This window comes from Neurospora hispaniola (genome assembly GCF_033458365.1).
Source record: "Neurospora hispaniola strain FGSC 10403 chromosome Unknown B0T23scaffold_1, whole genome shotgun sequence".
Taxonomy (NCBI): domain Eukaryota; kingdom Fungi; phylum Ascomycota; class Sordariomycetes; order Sordariales; family Sordariaceae; genus Neurospora; species Neurospora hispaniola.
This window is the reverse complement of record NW_026944406.1, coordinates 3865871-3884601: the sequence shown is the minus strand read 5'-3', so window position 1 is coordinate 3884601 and position 18731 is coordinate 3865871. Positions and strand designations below refer to the sequence as shown.

Below are 18731 nucleotides of genomic sequence, written 5' to 3'. Positions count from 1 at the left end.
TACAAAAACCGGCGTCACTGGTGTTTCGGGCTGCTTTTCTGTTAGCTTTTATTTTTAACCTTTCCTTTTATCTTTTCTTTTTTTGGTGTGGTAGGAGAGGAAGAACCTGGACACGGCTGGACAGGAAGGAGGGCGGGAGGAGGAAGGCAATTTGCTGAGGCGTTTTTCCTTCAAAGCGATTTGGTAAAGCGGTTATCATGCGGAAGACAAGGGCGTGAGTTCGGGGTCTGCTTGCTCTCTTAATTCTGGTCACGGCGAAGACCACAAGAAGCTGCAAGTTTCGTGATCCTGGATTGATGCCCCTTGTCTCAACCGGGAACCGATTATTATCCTTTGTTTATATGGCGTGTACATCATTGGCGTTTGCCGTGAGGCGCCTCTCACGATACGAGCAGGTTCATTATGACGGTGTATTTTCAGGCAACGGTTAGCTAGCAGCTGGTAGGCAACAAGGGAAACTGGCATGGAAATTTTAAGGCGCATAAACATACTGAGATGCTTGGTAATTGTGATGATGACGGATTGAATCATCTTGCGAGATACGAGACAAGAGAAATATGACAACCATACAATAATCATTTCCTGGGCTTGTGATGGGGAAAAGAAGACCGCACGAATAACTGCTTGAAGTCCGAATTTGTATGGAAGATCGTCATCGAAGTCAAAGCAATCTGCAAAGCCGTCCAACATGACAAGATGATCGATACATCCTACGGATACGGGCTGATGTTGAGGCACGTAGCACAACCCGGAAGATGAAAGGGCAGGCAAGACAGACGACAGTATTTGCTGGGTCGGTCATGCCCGAGGCACCACAGTCAGAATCATTTTTGCTGAAAGTACAGCAATGAGCGTGTTGCAATTATTCGCGGCAGCAGTTTCTGGCGTCCATCAGGAGGATAGTTCGGGGCAGTGGCGTCGGAGAGAAGCTTTCAACAAACTGATGCATTGAAGGATAATCTAAACGCGATATAATAGATGAAGTGGAACAAATGAGCATGCTAACGTCTGCTATCTCGAAGATTAAAAGTGAACCGCAAATGGAGGAAGGGTGGTCGCGAGTACTCGTCAGGGCTATAAACGCCCAGTCTGGTGTATGGACAGTTGAGCCTCGATCTGAAGATTGATCTGAGCGAGCGGAAGTCAGACGACGATAGCATCAGGCGGGCCACCAGACGTATTAACTGCCAAGAGCTGGACATTATTACCCAGCCAATGGTGTCGTCAGACGAAGCGAGAGAATGGATGAGTTGTCAAGTGCACTATTTTTCAGCCTCGCAGGATGTGGGGTAGCAGTGAAGAAAGAGCACTGGGATTGAGGATGCGGGATGTGGTCCAAGCGTTTCTTGGAACAGCCTGCCCGCGATAAACAAACCAACGAAAGGGTCGCAACTTCGGTCGCGCCCGGCGCCCAAGAAACACGTTCAGACCTGCGATCGATGCTTTGCAGCACAGCGACAAAACTGAATGCCTAGGACGGCGATACGACGATACGACCAATTGCACAATACCAGCATACCTTAGACGAATTACCCGATTTCAGTCATTTTTGGTAACGCCTGATCCTCATAGCATCCCCGCATCGCGACACACACTTGACCGACCGGTCCAACTGCTCCCCAGGTTCCAGATCCAAAGCCCGCCCGAATTGACGCGTCCGTGACCCGTGCTTCGTGGCCCGCTTGCCCACCCAGCCGCCGCCCAGGCCCCCTGGTTCCGTCAGATTGCCATTTGGCACCATTTCTTTGAGTGTCATATTCAAGTTGAGGAGGAGGAGACGCGCTCCGTTCACGTCGGTTTGGCCCGGTCGCAACCCAACATCAAACATCACCATCACGATTCATATCCACCGCCGTCCAACTTACGATAGGATCTGCGAAGCAAGCGACGACCTTCTCAAACCTCCCGGCCTTCTCTTCAGCTCCGACTCATTCGAGTTCATGTACTTTAAAACCCGCCATCCATGACGACTGTCGTACGGACCCGTCAGCCGCTACAAATCCTGAGCATGAGCAGCAACCAGAGGCGCAGCAAACGCCTTGCGGGTAAGCTGCAATCCGTCCTTCAATCCAATGCCATTATGTGATTGTTCGGCCTTCTGGAAGATTCAAACATGGAAGCTGACATCAAACCCGAAACGTGACGCAGCCGAGGCAGTATATGACGAGCAAGACGGCGATTTCCTCTTCACGCGCGGCTCAAAGAGAGCCAGAACCACACTAATAGCTCCAGCGTCCACGTTAGAGGACGCCGAGAATGAACCGGTGGTGATATCTGTGCCTGCGAAAAAGCCCGTCGGCAGACCCCCAAAGAATAGCGCAAGGAAGCGCGCATCATCCCCTGTGCAAGAGTCGCCTCCGCCGCCACCACCAGCCGCACAACAGCAGCAGATCTCCGGACCGATACCGAGGAGGACGTCGAAACGAAAATCAAATGGTGGTTCTGCTGCTGCTGCGCCTCCGCCCGCACCCGCGCCTTCAGCAGCGGTATCCGCTGTGAATGAGGAGGATGCTGCTCCTAAATCGAGGGGTCGTCGGAAAGGCCTCCCACCAAAACAACAGAAGAACGACGAGGTACCGCGACCAGAAAACGGCATGCGCGCGGTACCAGAACCGGAGGACGAGGAGGAGGAGGATGGGCCAAATCTCGTTGGGGCGACGCCAATGGACATCGACGACACAAGGGATTTGAGGACCAAGGGCCGGAAAGGAGCAGGAGGACGAGGAGGAGGGAGACGAAGCTCTTTAGAGCCACAGCAAATTGTACTACCACTCAGCGACACGCCAATCATCAACCGGAACAAAGAAATGCGGAAGAAGGGCGGTGCAAGCGGCAGTCGGCGGAGCAGTCTAGGGATGAGGGGAAGGCGAGCGAGTTCCTTGATCGAGAACGGGCATAGTGCGATACCGCATCGCGAGGTCGACCCGTCCGAATTCTACAAGCATATCGAAGCTGAGGGGCTGAGCGAGCCAAGGCGGATGAGGCAGCTTTTGACGTGGTGCGGCGAAAGGGCTCTTAGTGAGAAGCCACCGCATGGGAGTCATGGGTCTAGTGCAATTCTTGGAGGTAAGGAGCAGAACAAGGTTTCTTAAAGCTGGATGCGCGTGGGGTAATAATTGCTGACGGTGTTAACAGCGCGCGCGATACAAGACCAATTGCTCAAGGATTTTGGAGCGAGGTCAGAATTCTCGGATTGGTTTGCTAGAGAGGAAGCATCGAAGCCCCCCGTGGTGCTACAACCAAACCCGCGAAATCTCGAGCACGACGCCAAGATTGCAGAACTCGAAGCGAAGATCAAAAGGTACGAGCTTTCTTCGCTGACACCCACCTGTTGATATCTTCCTTGCTAACCAACCCGCAAACAGACTAAAAGAAGAGAAAAAAGCCTGGCAAGCCCTGGCCAAACCTCTCCCAGACCTCGAACCGCTATACCCCGACTCCGACCCAACCAAAGCACCACTACCCGAACCGTCACTTCTCGACGCCGAGGAAGCCAAAATCCTTGCCTCTCTGGTCGAGCCCGACACAGCCTTCAGCTCCTTCCGTCGTCGGACGCGATCGCGCCTGCAGAATGTGCAGTCCTCGCTCGAGTTCAAGATCGACCACCTGGCCGATAGCGTGCACAAGCTCGACATGCGGGTCTCGACGGCGGGCCGCGAGGCGGATCAGGTGCTTATGCTGAGCGCGGCCAGGTTGAAGGAGCGGGAGGAGAGGGAGAAGGGAAGAGTGGGAACGAGGGATTTGCCGACTATTGAGGTGTTAAGAAGTTTGGGGAGGATATTGCCTGCTGAAGGGGGTTGAGTCTGGGTAAAGCAGAGGAATCAAAACGGGAATTCTCTCACGTTTTGCGGATACCCTTTTTGTTTTCCTTTTCTATGTGTTGTTCTTGTTCAATGACCTCGGCGATATTTCCTTCGGGACCGGGAGTACGGGCGGCAAGGGCGGGGAGATTTGGGTTTGAAGGCATATGCGATGGCGTTCAAAGAACGCATGGGGTACCATTGGGCTTGCAGTTTTGGCATTTAGGTCGGGAGTGGGGAAGAACATTGAATTGAAAGCGCTCTTAGGGGCGTGTGGTCTGACCCAGCATTTGCCGTCCCGGTGGCGCGGTACCCAATATCATGTCTTCTCCATGTAGTACATCAACAACCACATTATGGACAGTCCAAAGTGACTGTTCGTGTTTTGCTTTCAGCGGCTCAACCTTTGGTCCAGTTCGACATCTAACGTTGTGTTAAAACGTACTGGCTTTGGTATGTTATGTTACCGGAGCCCATGAAGTGACGAAGAGAGAGCAAAGCTGAGCGAGGCTGATACCTCAAGGCCAGTCCGTTTCGCCCATGCCATGGAGATAGATATCCCGCCCTACGCCTCGTAGATAAAGCCCACATGCTTGATATACTCGCCTCGTCCTTGAATCCAGAATCTACCTGTAGTCCATCTTTTGTGGACCAATAAAGTGGTACACAACTGTACTGAAATACAATATCGTACACTCCCCTTCTTCTGCTCCTCCTCCTCATCGGTAGTCGGGCTTCAGCTTAGCTCAGCTCGCAGGCATTTGACTGGCCGTTTCGTCACGTCCACGCCCACATCCAAGAGCCTCCCACATCTCACTTTTCACCTTTCCCATATTCCACATCTTGGGTTGGGCCCATCCATCTCTTTGCCGATTTCACTTATACTCCTCCAACCTCGGCATGAACGCCATCCCCCCCTTACTGCCCATCCCCCTCTCCTTGACATGCGTCCTCAACAATTCCAAAATCTCACTGCCCTTCCACCTAGCCGGGACCGGGCGGTACGCCGGCTTGAAGGTGCCGACCGTCTGTGCCCACTCGCCCGCGCGCGGGTTAGGCGGCAACTGTTCCTTCTCTGACAACGCCTCCTCGGAGTTTTGGAGATGTTGGTTCTCCTGACCGGGCAAGGGGGGTTCTTGAGTGGCCCAGTAGTAAATGTCCCAGTCGTTTTCGTCAAGAAACAGATCGTATTGCTTGAGTTGTTCGGGCGTCATGGAGCCGAGGTGGGAGGCGGCGAAGGTGGAGAGGATCAGGTCGGATTCGAGGGTGCCGCGTTTGCGAGATTGGTCTAGAGGAGGAGGAGGAAAAGAGGAAGGGGAGTTAGTTAGTTGGGTTTACATGTAGATGATGAAGATAAGGGTAGCGGGAGAGATAACAACGTACAGAGAAGACGCGCCCGCATGGTGGCGGGGTCCTCGCCGACTCTCCGGAGCGGCTCGATCTTGAAGGTGGCGCCTTGCAGTTCGCCGACGTCGAGGTCCTTCTTTTGCTGGTTATCTGTGCTGTCGTTGCTGGCCGATCGCGAAAAGGCAATGACGTATCTGCTGGCGACGGAGGCGGGGCGCACAGCGGCAGCGCGCGCAAAGGTGGCGGCCGCGGGCCGGAGGGCGCGAAGAGAGGAAGCCATTGTTGCGACGATTTGTCTAGGTGCTTTTGGCGAACTGACTGAAGACGGAGTGTTGTAGCCGAGATAGAGCGACGGAAAAGGTAGGTGTGTAAATCGCTCGGATGGAGCGGATAGTGTGGAGAGGGTGCCGTTGCGCGAACTAGGTAACTGCTTCGGCTTATAAATGAGGATGTCGAAGTGATGGGAATTGTTGTAGGATACCGATCGGGGCCGATTACAGACGCTACAATACCCCGTCCCTTACACTAGTTCGGCGGGCTTGGCAAGTGATCATACAATGGGGGCCGAGGCCGAAAAATTGTTGCCAGTTCCGGTTCATCCCTCCGCATCTCCGTCATCAATTCATTGACGTCGCCACCGTCTCCAGTACCTCTATCGCCAATTGCTCATGTTTCGACTCATCACCACAACAACGCCCACAAGGTCTTTTGGATGCGACTTCTCTTGGTATGCACAGGGCACATTTCCGGTCTCAAATAGTCTTGAACCTCAAAAGTAGACGGCGCACTCAGCATGCAGTCAATTCTCCATTTTACTCCATAACTTTTTGGCTGAAACACATTACCGTATATAGTTACACCAGAGATCTCCCACCTATTGTATGCCATTCGCTCGCCTGCGTTGCGTGTAGTAAAGAGTTCATAAAACCTCCCGCCCGTCGTTACCATGAAGCCGTATAATAAATAAGGTAGTTTGGACAGTGGTAGTTGTGGGTCGTTATCGTAGGTTGCGCCCAGCCCATTAAATAAGATGCTTAGATCTAAGCACACTCATGTCAGTAACTGAAGCCATTTGCTCCGCTAGGTGGGAAAACGAACCTGAAGTATGCCCTGAGGTACATAATCTGCCACCCCCAAAGAGCGATGAGGAGGAAAGTGGTGGCCATGCCAAACCACTTGACACGGTTGTTGGTGCTCTCATTGGTATCACGGAGCTTCTGCTCACGAGCGCGCAGGTAATCCATCTCGCTAACAACCTCGCCGACCAGCTCCTCGATACGGCGCAGATCGGTTTCGAGTGGCTTAAGCTTCTCGGTGGCCTGGATGGCGGACCAGTCCTTGGCATCGGCACCAATGTCGATATCGAGCTCGACGTGGCGGCGGGGGTTCTCGACATACTTGGCTGATCATCGCAATCTTGTCAGTTTTCCATCCGAGCTTATACTGGCTGTTTTGCTTATTTTCGTCGTGGCCAGGGGATGTACGTACAACCAGTAAGATAGTTCTCGAAGCACACGTCGAAGGCCGCGTCGTGATGCGAGGTGAAGACGATGCGCTGCTCGCCAGCGATATCCTTGGCCTTGCCGTACTCGTTTCCGTGGCTATCGGAGATCTGTTTCGCGTCCAAAGTCAGGCTCGTCCATGTAATTGACCTCCCCATAATCCATCCCCTAGCCCCTTTAACTTGCACCCAGGAGGGAGAGAACCTACGTGCATGTTGACGTTCATGCCATCGCCCTTGTATCCGTCAAGCGTAGCCGTTACTACCACCAATGTGTCCTTGTTGACAAAGTTCCGTATGCATCGTCGCTGGTTGCTGTGGTGTGAAGAGGTAGCCTCAAGGTCGAACTTGAGAGCTTGCGCGCAACCGGCGAGCAGCAGGAAGCCGCTCAGCAGCGACTTTAGGGATGCCATGATCGCTGACTGATAGGATGATCTAGAGCGTTGGGCGGTGACCGGAAAAAAGGTTCAAAAGTGTCGTCGAGTTGGCAACGCAGTCCGGCGAAGCTATGCAGTGACCTGGTCGTGTCGTGGTAGGTGGGCTGTCTGTATTAATGGGAATAGCTCCGCGACTTGGATCTAGGGGAAATCTGGCGGCTTCTCTTTGGGCAGGCAAGGACAGCTGAGACAGGTCTGGAGCATGTCCACAACGGCTTGACAGGAGTGCCTCGTTGAGCCAATCAGCAGCCGCGAACCGATCAGGGGAGCTTTTTTGGGGAAGCCTTAGAGGATCCACTCTTGCCAAGCACCTCAAGGACCAACCTGGTCCCGCTTTGGTCATCGCGTCCCATTGTGTGTGTCCAGTGCACTTCAGCCTTGCAAACCTTCTTTTGTCTTCGTCGTTGTCGCGCGCCGTATTATTGTTGCCATTCAACTTGCGACTTTCTCCGAGGGCAGCCACAGAGACTTCGAATAATCCCGACTTGAAAGGATTCGCGATCACGATCTACCAAAATGCCAAAATGTAAGTACTGCTTGGACCGCTCATCTTCAACTCGGTGCTGACGACATCTTGTGCAGTCTTTTGCGACTACTGCGATGTGTACCTCACGCACGATTCCATGAGCGTCCGCAAGGCGCACAACAGCGGTCGTAACCATCTACGAAACGTTGTTGACTACTACCAACGTATGGCACAACCAGCCCCCAATCCACCATTGCCGACTTCACCGCATAACTAATGCGATTTTGTTTTACAGAGATTGGTCACGAAAAGGCCCAGTCCGTTATTGACTCGATTACCTCCTCGTACGCCGCCGAAGGCCAAGCCCACGCCAATCCCATGCTCCCGCAGAACCAACCCGGCGGAGTCCCTCCCGGCCTCGGCTTCCCGCCCCCGGGCGCCGGCGTTCCCCCCTTCCCGCCTTTCCCTGGCGGCATGCCTCCTCCGTTCCCAGGCATGCCCGGTGGCGCGCCGGTGCCCCCTCCCGGAGCCTTTGGTGCCCCAGGCGTGCCCGGCGGTATTCCTCCCCCGGGAGCGCCAGGAGCTCGCGGAATGCCACCAATGCCACCATTCCCTGGTATGCCTGGTGCTCCTGCTGGTATACCTGGCGTACCACCTCCGATGCCCGGTCCTGGTGGTCTGCCATTCCCGCCCCCAGGGGGTCTACCCTTCCCCCCACCTGGAGCAGGAAACTTCCCCTTCCCCCCTCCCGGCGCGCCAGGTGCGTTCCCCGGTATGCCGCCTTTTGGCGCCCCTGGTCAAGGGCCTCCGGGTGCCGACAAGAGGTGAAGTAGTTTGGTGTACGATGAGAGTAGCTTGAGAAAGGGCACGACAACATAGCAACCTGGGTCAGGCCGCCAAAACGAGCATAATATTCACGGCTTTCAGTTTCGGATTTCATTCAATTGGTGTTTGCAATTGGGTTTCATTTTCTCGGAACACGATACCAAGATTCTACGGCGGCGCTGAAGGCGTTATTCTTTTTAAAACAAAAGCGGGTCAGGTCAGTTCAGAAGGGAGGAAAATCATAGCGCAGGTCACTATAGCCTGGTTGAAGGTCATCCTTGCTCGAATATTTCAGCTATACAGCAACCGGCGAGCCACCCCGGTTTGCTTCAATCCGACACAAGGACATACGATGAGTGGACCTAAGTCGCTCTGGCCTGTCATCGATACAGGAAAGGAAAGGCTTTCGAGGGCTGCAGAGCGTGGTAGGTATGCTGCTTTTGCTCCTGATGAAGCCCGCCACGATTCTTTTTTTACCCAAGCTGTTCAGTCATGCATTCGTTTGACTGACAATCGGCTGAGCTAAACTGATGCGCAGGTGTCTGGTAAGGCGACGGAGTGGCATCCGTGCACACCAAACATGATCAAGGGATAATTCCCCGAAGTCTACCAAAGTCTACATGAAAAGCGAACATCATAGAAATAGCACATCCAGAAATACAACAAACATCTTGTAACTTGCTTTCTATGATCAATCAGTAAAGGAAGTCCGCTGTCTAGATCAAGCCTAACCTTTTATCGTCTTCAACTTTCCCATTCCCATCGTTTCAACAACATCTAAATCGGCACCCATCACCCCCTCCCCTTTCAAACCCTCCCAACAAACCCAACCTCCTCCTCCCACCACCCTTGAAAAACTCTCAGTCTCTCCGTCCGTTCTCTCATCAACTCCCTCCCCACGTCCGTCTTCGCCAAGTCCACCAACCTCACCAGCTTCTCGTCCACATGCTCCATACTCCCAGCCATGTCCCTCCCCGTCTTGGCTCCGCCGAACGTGAACATGCGTCCCAACCCGACCGCGCCGACGGCGTCCAGTCGGTCCGCGTCCTGTACCACCGCTAGCTCTGGGTGCTGCTCAATGAGCGAGTTGATGAAACCTGGGTTGGCCGGGTTCTTGGTCTCGGTGCTGTAGGAGACGTTGAGGCAGATGGTTTGGATCTTGGAGGCGAGGGGGGCTGGGCAGGAAAAAGATGTGAGGAGGGTAGCGATGAGAGTGGTGGGGTCTTCTGACTCTTTCAAGTATCTTGTACCCAATATGTTAGCAAAGTTTTGGGTAAGCATACGAATTGAGGCTGGGGGGGGTGTCCACTGAAAGGTGAGATCAAGGTTGGATATAAGGTTCAGATTGGAACGAGAAGGTAGGTGAGGTTGAGAGGAAGGAGAAGAAGAAGACAAGAAGAAACTGACTTCTTGTCGCCGACGTCATGTAAGAGGGCTGCAAGGTGAATGGTGCGAAGATCGAGTGAGTCCTTGTTGGCGGACTTGGTGTAGATGTAGTGCGATAACCCGACGACACGCTCGATGTGGCTCCAGTCGTGAGACGCGTCGTAATTGCTCATGTAGTTTTTTACGTAGGCCGTGACGGCCTGGACTAGGGAATCATCTTTGAAGGTGTCCATGTTGTACGGTGAAACTTGCGAGTGATCGGGTACGTCTGAAAATTAAAGAGTTGGGTTGGATGTAAGTCTATCACTACGGAGTTGGACAGAATTCTGAGAACATTTTATAGCCACACTGATGCTAAAGAAGTTGTTTAGGGTAATTTACAATCAGTACAGTAAACTTTCAACAAACAACAAAGAGGAACTACATTTTGAAGTCCATGGCTGCCTGCTGTTGCCTAGATGCCTTTCTGTGGTTGGTTGGGAAAAGCAACGCTGTTACCGGAACATGGAGCGGGTACATTCGGCCGGAGTACTGTAGCATACCCCGAATTAAAGCGGGGCCAATGCCGACTGAGTCTCGCTTCGTTCATGTTTTGGCCGGTCCGCATCGCCGGTGCCATCGGTATCGGGCAGCATGAAACATATCAAGAATAGTCATTAAAGCATGTTACATTCTTCTCTAAGCTACATATTCACTAGTATAATAAGCTTCTACCGACCAGCAAATGAACAAATGAGAGACCTATGTTGCTGCCATCCTGCAAGATACATGTACGGTTAAACGCTATCGAGAAACAGTACTGGTATTGAGGAATAACCCAATGCTTATAGAGGAGATAGGTAATGTTGGAAGCTCGATATAAACTAGCATTCATGAATATCAGTGCTATGGATACTATGGCCAGGTGGATTAGATCGAAATGCAATTCCTAAGGGTCCTCCGACCTCGCCTGTAGAGCTCCTCTCCCGTGGGCCGTACCGGTGCCGTTCGGGTGGGGCACCCTACTACATAGTAAGCACTCACAACGGGACCTCCCAGCCGCACCTCCTCCGCTAATAACAACGGCCGGTACATCGGTGCAACGCCACCGAGTGTCAAAGTGATCTTCTGTGTTTCAAGTGATTCATCAGTTCCAACTTTCATCAGTTGATCCCATCTTCATAATTTCTCATCTATCCATTGTTTCTATATCCCACTCAAAACCTCCCATCATCTCTCCTCAGTCACTTTTAGCTCCCTCCGTCCGTGTCTCCCAGGCCGTGGAACTCCTCCTTACCTGTCCCCAACGCCCAACATCTATCCTTGATCCGAACACACCAAACTCATACACCTCAAACCCTTACCACAGGAACAACGTCGACAATAGCAACCACCGCAACAATGTCTCAGACCGCCGCCAACTCCGGCGGCATCTCCAGCAATGGCCTGCCTCCCGTCTCCCCTATCTCCCTCAAAACCATCCCCATGGCCGGTCTCCTCGTCGACGTCTACGGCCTCGACGAGCTTCCCGCCAGCGTATCTTGCGTCTCCTGTCTATGGCTGCACCACCAGCGGACGCGGAACAAGGAACACATGCGGGAGATCGCGGCTCGGTGTGTCGGTGCTTGGAACGAAGCTACTGGAAGTGAGAAGAAGGATAGGGGGTTGATCGCCTTGGCATACGACCAGCGCAACCACGGGACGAGATTGGTGCACGATCCGGCGAACGGAGCGTGGAGGGAGGGAAACAAGACGCATGCGCAGGATATGTTAGGGGGTATTATGGGGATGGTGGGGGATCAGACGGTTTTGTTGTGAGTTTTATCGATGTGACCGGGTGTGCAAGTTGGAACTGTGACTGATCAAATTATTTTCTTTCACTAGGGATGTCGTGGAGTCGTACCTCTTCCATGATAGCGGAGAGGAAGAAGGACAGCAGAGGAAGGTGATTGACCACCACCTTGCTTTGGGCATCTCCCTCGGAGGACACAGCGTGTGGCAACTCATGTTTGCGGACCCGAGAGTGCGCGCTGGTGTGGCGGTTATTGGATGTCCTGATTTTATGAGTAAGTCTATTCTTATTCTTCTCCGTTCTGAAATACCCATAGCAACTAACCACCTGATAGACCTCATCACCGACCGTGCCCGTCTCTCCAAGCTATCAACTTACTCTGCCGACACCGGCGCCGCCACCTTTCTGGGGAGCAAAGACTTTCCTCCTTCCTTGGTCACGGCCGCTTGCAAGACAGACCCAAAGGGAATCCTGTTTGGCACCTCTCCCATTCCCTCATCCTCGTCGTCACCGGGTTCTTCCTCTCCCAGCATAACAGACGAGGATGAACGGCAAAGACGGCAAATCCTTCTTGAACGTCTGCAAGGAAAGCAGTTTCTTCTTTGCAACGGCGCAGAAGACAAGCTCGTGCCCCCTAGGTGCGGTGAGGCGTTCACAAGGTGGTTCAAGGAGGCCGCAGATAAGTATAAGGAGGCGAGGATCTCGGTGGATGAGAGGACTTATGCGGGAGTTGGGCACACCTTCAGCGTAGGCATGGTCAAGGATGCGGTCGAATGGGTGATGGAGGTGGTTAAGAACGCTGATGCGGATATAGTCGCTCAAGCGAGGAATGGAAGGTCGAAGATGTGAAGTCACTGATTAGGAGAGTGGACATCACCTGTCGAGACCAAGAGAATGGCTGCGCTGCCAGATCAGCCAACCCTGCCTTCTCACTGGACTCACAATGTGGTAAGGCAGCGATGGACATGTAGAAAATGTGTGTGCACTGGGTGTAGAAAGAGGTCGTCGTGACAATGGACAGCAAGGGGGAGATCAGGACCTCAAATGAAGGAGGGGATTCCCAAAGGATGAGCCCAGGGGTGATAGGGAGCCCGGGTGGCACGGCAGAACTTGTAAATAAACCTCGGGCCTCGGGCCCTTGTAGTGGTCTTTGCTCTCCTCATCAGAATCAACAATTCTACCAGATCTTTGAGTTCCCCACGTGCCTTATATGATTAGCTGTAGAATTACCATTCCGCGGATTTGTAGACCACACCATCGTGACGCCATCTCTCACCTCGCCCAAGGCCTTGGCTTCTCCCCATCAACCAGCACTTCGCTCCCATCTTGCAGAATCCTCGTCTCAACTCCGCTACTCCTCCTTTCCTCCTCACTGAAAAACAACCGCTGATCCACCCCCCAACAATTCCTCGCCCTCCTCTTCCCAGCCAACTCCTCCCCCACCCCATGCGGATCCTCAGCCCACTGTCCCAAAGCCAACTGCACCCCTTGCATAGCTTCCTTCTTCTCGTTCGACTCCTGATCCCTTTCAACAACTCCATCTCCACCAACCCCAGGCGGATTAATACCCACAAACCTCACCCTCTCCTCCAACTCCAACGAGGAGGAGTCCAAACCGAAAATGGCAGCGCAGTGCCCGTCCACCAGCCGGTTTCGCTTGAAGGCGTGGCTGACGATGGTGATGCGCTCCGGCCAGGCGTGCTGAGGGTGCTGAGGGTGGACGACGCGCCAGTAGTGGATGAGGGAGAAGAGGATGTTGTAGTAGGAGTCCAGGGCGCGTTCTTCCAAAAAGATACGGTTCGAAAAGGGGGCAGCGGAAGGGCCGGAAGAAGGCGAAAGGTCGAAGAAGGAGTTGGCGAGGGCTAGGTTGTAGTAACTTTGGGCTTCAGAAAGGCGCGTTTCGGGGCGGGTCGGGCCGCTTTTTTATGTGGGAGTCAGTCATGTTGCAGACGGAGGCCGAAAGTGAGGGGGGGGACGAACCCAGAGAACATCAACACTGCGCGGTCATCTTTTGCGAGTTCTTCAAGGCCTGCTCTGATGTGGGCAATAAACGTGGGCGTTTCGCCCTTTTTGTAAGGCTCAATGAGCCATTCGGATTCGTCCCAGCCGTTTTCTGGGCCGCCGAGCCAGATGGCGTGGCCGCAGACGATGATGAGGTGGTTTGGTGGTGATGACATGGTGATGGTGACGGTGAATGTGAGATTAAGGAAGAGATGGATCTACTGGCGAGATTGACCGCCTTTTTCCGATATATGACTGATCATGTGATTCTTTTTGGCTTGGGGCAGACGCAGTAGACATTTGCAAAGTGATGAAGAAAAGGATGTGAAAAAATTAGCTGATTTATTCAGGGGGTTGTAAAGAGCCCCTTTTCAATCAAAACAAACACCAGCCCGGAAATTTTGATATCCAGTTTTCTCAGCTGACCACACCTCACGCCTTTTGGTCAGATTCCGCCTCACGCATGAGACGCAGGACACTGGAGACCAGGTACAAACTTCCAGCAATAACAATCGGCTCATCTCCCGCAGCCTTGGATGCCCATTCCAGGGCAGCTCGTACATCGTCTCCCGAGTTGTGCGTATTTTGAGTATCAACGCCGTAACGGATTACCTGGTTGATCAAGTTGGCCGGGTCCTCGGCTTTAACCCACGGCATTCCATCCACTGGCCCAAACTGCACAGCCGTGACATGATCACTCGGCTGTATGATATGGGACATAATACTGTCCACATCTTTGCCTTTGGAAGCGGCCAGCACCCAAGTAATTGATCGACTTCGCGAGCGGTAGTGCTTGTTGACATACTCAGCCAAAACTTCGGCCGACTGGCTATTGTGGGCTCCGTCCAGCAGAGCCGCTTGATGCTGCCCGATGATGGGAAAGAGATCAATTTTTTGCAGACGACCGGGCCATTGCAGCTGCTTAACGATGGGAAGGAGACGACTCATCGAGTGGTCAACATCCGGACACGCTAAGCGAAAGGCCAACAACGCGCACGCCAGATTCTGAACTTGATGCGGCTCATAGCCTTCTTTGGTGAGAACCTGCAACAGGGCGGAATCTGATGAGGGATAGTGCAGCTCTGCGCCGCCAACCTCCTTCGCATGGTCTTGAATCACTTTCAGGACCGAAGACTCGTTGCTGTCATCGACGACACAGGGAACGCCGGAGCGGATAATGCCTGCTTTTTGCAGCGCGATCTCCTCAACCGTATTTCCTAGGAAAGACTGGTGATCAAGACCAATTTTTGCAATGACGGTAACGGACTTGTGCTTCATGATGTTGGTAGCGTCCAGCTTCCCGCCGAGACCAACCTCGATTACGCCATACTCAACTTTCAGACGGTGAAAGATCTCAAAGGCGGTCGCAGCAAGGAGCTCAAACTCGGTGGCCCCGATCTTCTCGTCCTGATCCCGTTGCTTGACCAAGCCCTCGACTTGACGGAATATCGTCTCGGAGACGGGCTTCTCATTGATAGTGATGCAGTCCCAGCGGTCGATGAGGTGGGGTGAGGTGAACCTCGCACACGAGACACCGCTGGCACTGAGCATAGCCGAGAGATAGGCGCATATTGAGCCCTTGCCGTTGGTGCCGGCGACGTGGATGGCCTTCCAGGTCTGCGGCGTGTGTTGAAGAAGACGCCCGATGCGGGCCAGTCCGAGATCAATCATGGCGATGGTGAACTGGTGATTAACTCACTCACATGCACAAACAATGTAGAAAAACACACAGAGTGACTGTGAAGGTGATTGGTGGCGATGCGGATCGATCTCAGTCCTGGGGTCCTTGGCCAAGTCCTGTCACCACTCTCTTCGAAGAAAGCAGAGCTCAATTGAATGCCGTGAGCAGCCAGAAGGGAAGCTGTGGATACTGCAGTGGCTCATCAGCGGCGGATGCTTATGGCGGGGCGTAGAAAGTCGATCTGCGTGGGCAAGAAGCGAGGCAAGGAGGACCCCTGATTCACATATCATATCCTAGCTGAATGGGAAAGGAAGTCGCAGTTTTCTCTATAATGCATATTTCGAAGACGAAATCTCCCTATTTGAACGGTCTAAACGCATGGACTCTCGTAAGCGCATAGTTTTCTTGCTGACATGCAGTCAGACCGAAATGTCTCAGCGCACTAAGCCCTATCGCCCTGGGGCCATGGGGCTCCAATGGGGCATGTTGCAACCTGGAGAAGATCCGCCCAGCCGCTTCATCTCTCCGTCCTGTCAAAACCGCAATCCCCTGAAGCCTGCAATCCCGTCCTCTCCCCTTCCGTTCGCGCGTTGAGGTTCCGATCAAACCAAACCAGACTCAATCATCCGCCGCCACCGCTATCCGCAAACCCCACGACCGCCAACTCGGGCAAGGATTCCACAACAGAGGCTGGGGCGCATTCTTTATCGCAACATCAAGATTCCTTAACCATTGACGAGCCCCCGCCATCACCAACCGTCACGCTCGTTGATATCTTCCCTTGCTTCCAGCGTCACTCTATCGCTAAACCCCAAGCGGACCGTCTGTCGCGACATCGCGACTCAAGTTAACACCATGGGTCTCCGGTAAGAACACCGCGTCAGGGCGTTTCGCGTCTGCGCTTATCCCCCCCTTTGCCATATGTATCCACCGCGATTTCGTCACTTCCATCTGTCGCACATGCTCGATTTGGTGCTTTCCATCAAACCGATGATGCGCCCCATCAGGGCAACCGATCCAGTCGCATTCCCCTATTCCACTCTGTAGGCTTGCGCTGACCTGCCCCGTCCTCCCAATCAGATTGTACCAAGCGCCTGTCGAGTCCGACATCCAATCGAAGTCGGCGGCGGACAAGAACTCTGCCGAAGCTCGATCCTCCATTAGACGCAGCCGCCTTCAAAATTCCGAACGAGTGCAGCAACGCCGACGTCGCCTCGCTATCACCGCTGCTATCAACAGTGGCAATGCTGCTGCTGCTGCTGGTAACAACCATGACAACCTCAGACGCCGATCCCCTCCAGCCGAACGATCAAGCGGTTCCAATAGCGATAGCAACAGCAACAATGCGCCAAATAATGCGGAATCTAGTCGCGACACCACGCGTGACGGGGCTAGTCGTATAGGTGGTATGCTCGATGACCAGGTCATTGCCTTGTTTGGCAGGCGGTTGGCTCACCTGCATTCACTGTCCCAGTACCCAGGAGCCCTTACTGACGATGAGGATCCCGAACCCAACCCTTTCCTCGCGCATATGACCGCGGAACCACCTTTTGCACACATGGCCGTTGAACCTGGCTTTCTGTCTCGTAGAGTGCCACCACCACCGCCGCCGCCCGTAGAACCTCGTACATCGTCTCAGATGAATCGGGGCCCACCTACCCCGGTATGCGCTCACCCTCTCTTTCCTACACGCCGTCTGAGCCAACCGAATGGCACCAACTAACCATTAGCAGATCCGAGAACGCGCAGCTTTGCGCCGCATCAGGGATCGGACCGCGGACCGGGCCTCGTCTCTCTACGGCACATGGGGTAATCCTTACCCTAGGCCTGACGCAATGTCTGGTCGCCGCCGAGGTGAGCAGGCACCGTCTGTTGACGCGCCGCAAGTGGATGGTTTGGGAGATCGCAACCGAAGTCTCAGTCCCGAGGGCGACCATGTCTGGGACATTTTCACGACCACCCTGACGCCAGACCCACTAACGCCCAGCTCTGGCTCTTCGTTTGCTTCCGTTTCGGCATCTGCGGTTGCCTCGCAGAATGCGGCGGCACCCTCCGTCGGGACTTCTGTCACCGTCCCGGATGTGCCCGTAGAAGTTGCAGAAGCGGAACCTCCGTGTGAGTCGGGGGGTGAAAATTCCGACACGGAAGGTGATGAGGATGACGAGCTGGACGTGAACCCGCTTACTCGTTTTCCTCTAGCTCCTAGCTTGAACAGCATTCGAAGGTCGTATGCGGATGTTACCCGCAATGACAGCAGTGATGATTCTCTGGAGATCTTGGGCGGTATGGGAGGCCTGCAGCGCATCGTGCGCAATCTTGCTACGCGCGAGGATGTCCCCGATGAGTGGTGGGCTGAAGCCGGGCTCAGCCGGATGCTTTCACGGGGTGCATCTGGAAACTGAGCACAATCATTGCAGTGTCTGTGTGCGTGTTTCGAACTCATGGCATTTGCTCTCAGGAGCAAAATTGCTCGTGCAGTTAGTGATGCACACTTGAATCCCCGGGTTTTCTCTTCTCTTCTTCTTTTTTTTTTTTTTTTTTTTCTTTTTTGCTTTGCCTTTGTCCTTTGGCGCATACGGTGAGCGGCGTCATGGTTTATATGGGTTTCCTTTTTCCTTGCCCACTCATCGTCCTTACCATCATCATGTGACTGTTCATGATTTCATCTTCTTATTCCATCAAATTGGATGAAAAAGAAGGTTTCTGATAGGAAGACTTTGATGGAACATTTTACGGCTGGGAGCGACCAGATTATTAGACAGCAGCGTTGAAGCGGCGCTATGCTGATGTACTACATGATTTCCCGGTACAAATTGAGCAGAGGGCTTCCAACGGACTGGGGAACCAAAAATAAAAAGACAAAACAGCCAGAAATGGTACTGGTCGACGAATGTTATAGAGAATTTCAAAGATGAATTCTTGTGGTTTATATCACTTGAGGAGATTGCTCGTGCAGGTTATGCCAGGCCATGTTACAGATCAAGGGCCTGTGATTACAATATCATACTTTTGGTTGGTACTACTTACAGAATGTCTGACATAGGGAAACGATCTCGACAAAACATGTACGAAATTATCCTAGAGGTTCCAAGCTGAAACACAAAGAAACACCAGTACCATGTGTGAAGCTCTTCTTAGATGTGTTGGCGGTGGATGATAAGATAGGTATCCAGCAGAGGCATGTCGGGGATGGCGATTTCCCGCTATGTATGTACGCAGTAGCTCTATACACTACATAGCTGCACCTCCGCACTAGAGCAGCTGCATGCAAGTTAGAATTGATCCCTACACTACTTCATGCAAGCTTTCTAAAGTGCACTGCGTGACTGGATAGAAGTGTCTACCGCCGAAAGCAGGTGAAGGTGAAGATGAGTGTCGTCGCATTGGCGCGGAAAACCCGAGTCGACGGGAAGAATGCGAGGATGGGATCCTGTCATTTCTCTTTTTATGATGAGCGACCTGACACTCACTCCATCGTACCGTTGAAATCGATGCCTAGGCCCAGCGCATACATAC

General features: G+C 53.2%; 9 protein-coding genes across 9 annotated transcripts; 4 read left to right on the top strand and 5 right to left on the bottom strand.

Annotated features, from left to right (window-relative positions):
• The first annotated feature begins 1719 nt into the window (after positions 1 to 1719).
• On the top strand, positions 1720 to 4238 carry B0T23DRAFT_23949 (Mis12-Mtw1 protein family-domain-containing protein). Its single transcript, XM_062834012.1, has 4 exons — positions 1720 to 2045; positions 2149 to 3066; positions 3136 to 3301; positions 3366 to 4238. Exons 1-4 carry the CDS (start codon positions 1964 to 1966, stop codon positions 3799 to 3801), a joined length of 1602 nt encoding a protein of 533 aa, XP_062697335.1. The 5' UTR covers positions 1720 to 1963; the 3' UTR covers positions 3802 to 4238.
• A 437-nt stretch (positions 4239 to 4675) lies between these two features.
• B0T23DRAFT_425146 (Flavinator of succinate dehydrogenase-domain-containing protein) lies at positions 4676 to 5427 on the bottom strand (the record flags this gene model as incomplete). The annotated part of the gene is made up of 2 exons (XM_062839893.1): positions 4676 to 5088; positions 5184 to 5427. 2 exons carry the CDS (start codon positions 5425 to 5427, stop codon positions 4676 to 4678), a joined length of 657 nt encoding a protein of 218 aa, XP_062697334.1.
• A 741-nt stretch (positions 5428 to 6168) lies between these two features.
• B0T23DRAFT_425145 (endoplasmic reticulum vesicle protein 25) lies at positions 6169 to 7061 on the bottom strand (the record flags this gene model as incomplete). Its single annotated transcript, XM_062839892.1, has 4 exons — positions 6169 to 6187; positions 6246 to 6549; positions 6636 to 6759; positions 6858 to 7061. The coding sequence occupies 4 exons, from the start codon at positions 7059 to 7061 to the stop codon at positions 6169 to 6171; spliced, it is 651 nt and encodes a 216-aa protein (XP_062697333.1).
• A 389-nt stretch (positions 7062 to 7450) lies between these two features.
• B0T23DRAFT_23914 (U1 zinc finger-domain-containing protein) lies at positions 7451 to 8554 on the top strand. The gene is made up of 3 exons (XM_062834011.1): positions 7451 to 7611; positions 7668 to 7775; positions 7847 to 8554. The coding sequence occupies exons 1-3, from the start codon at positions 7602 to 7604 to the stop codon at positions 8377 to 8379; spliced, it is 651 nt and encodes a 216-aa protein (XP_062697332.1). The 5' UTR covers positions 7451 to 7601; the 3' UTR covers positions 8380 to 8554.
• Positions 8555 to 9177: 623 nt separating this feature from the next.
• B0T23DRAFT_330023 (uncharacterized protein) lies at positions 9178 to 10199 on the bottom strand. The gene is made up of 2 exons (XM_062835703.1): positions 9784 to 10199; positions 9178 to 9619 (listed from the first exon to the last, which is right to left on the bottom strand). Exons 1-2 carry the CDS (start codon positions 9993 to 9995, stop codon positions 9184 to 9186), a joined length of 648 nt encoding a protein of 215 aa, XP_062697331.1. The 5' UTR covers positions 9996 to 10199; the 3' UTR covers positions 9178 to 9183.
• Positions 10200 to 10688: 489 nt separating this feature from the next.
• On the top strand, positions 10689 to 12643 carry B0T23DRAFT_370513 (uncharacterized protein). Its single transcript, XM_062836603.1, has 3 exons — positions 10689 to 11555; positions 11626 to 11807; positions 11868 to 12643. The coding sequence occupies exons 1-3, from the start codon at positions 11143 to 11145 to the stop codon at positions 12380 to 12382; spliced, it is 1110 nt and encodes a 369-aa protein (XP_062697330.1). The 5' UTR covers positions 10689 to 11142; the 3' UTR covers positions 12383 to 12643.
• A 133-nt stretch (positions 12644 to 12776) lies between these two features.
• B0T23DRAFT_23889 (uncharacterized protein) lies at positions 12777 to 13838 on the bottom strand. The gene is made up of 2 exons (XM_062834007.1): positions 13514 to 13838; positions 12777 to 13451 (listed from the first exon to the last, which is right to left on the bottom strand). Exons 1-2 carry the CDS (start codon positions 13708 to 13710, stop codon positions 12806 to 12808), a joined length of 843 nt encoding a protein of 280 aa, XP_062697329.1. The 5' UTR covers positions 13711 to 13838; the 3' UTR covers positions 12777 to 12805.
• B0T23DRAFT_23893 (Mur ligase) lies at positions 13836 to 15533 on the bottom strand. Its single transcript, XM_062834009.1, has one exon. It carries the CDS (start codon positions 15203 to 15205, stop codon positions 13967 to 13969), a length of 1239 nt encoding a protein of 412 aa, XP_062697328.1. The 5' UTR covers positions 15206 to 15533; the 3' UTR covers positions 13836 to 13966.
• A 111-nt stretch (positions 15534 to 15644) lies between these two features.
• B0T23DRAFT_409624 (uncharacterized protein) lies at positions 15645 to 17736 on the top strand (the record flags this gene model as incomplete). Its single annotated transcript, XM_062839375.1, has 5 exons — positions 15645 to 15742; positions 15832 to 16037; positions 16087 to 16258; positions 16296 to 16878; positions 16949 to 17736. 5 exons carry the CDS (start codon positions 15645 to 15647, stop codon positions 17615 to 17617), a joined length of 1728 nt encoding a protein of 575 aa, XP_062697327.1. The 3' UTR covers positions 17618 to 17736.
• Positions 17737 to 18731: the final 995 nt, after the last annotated feature.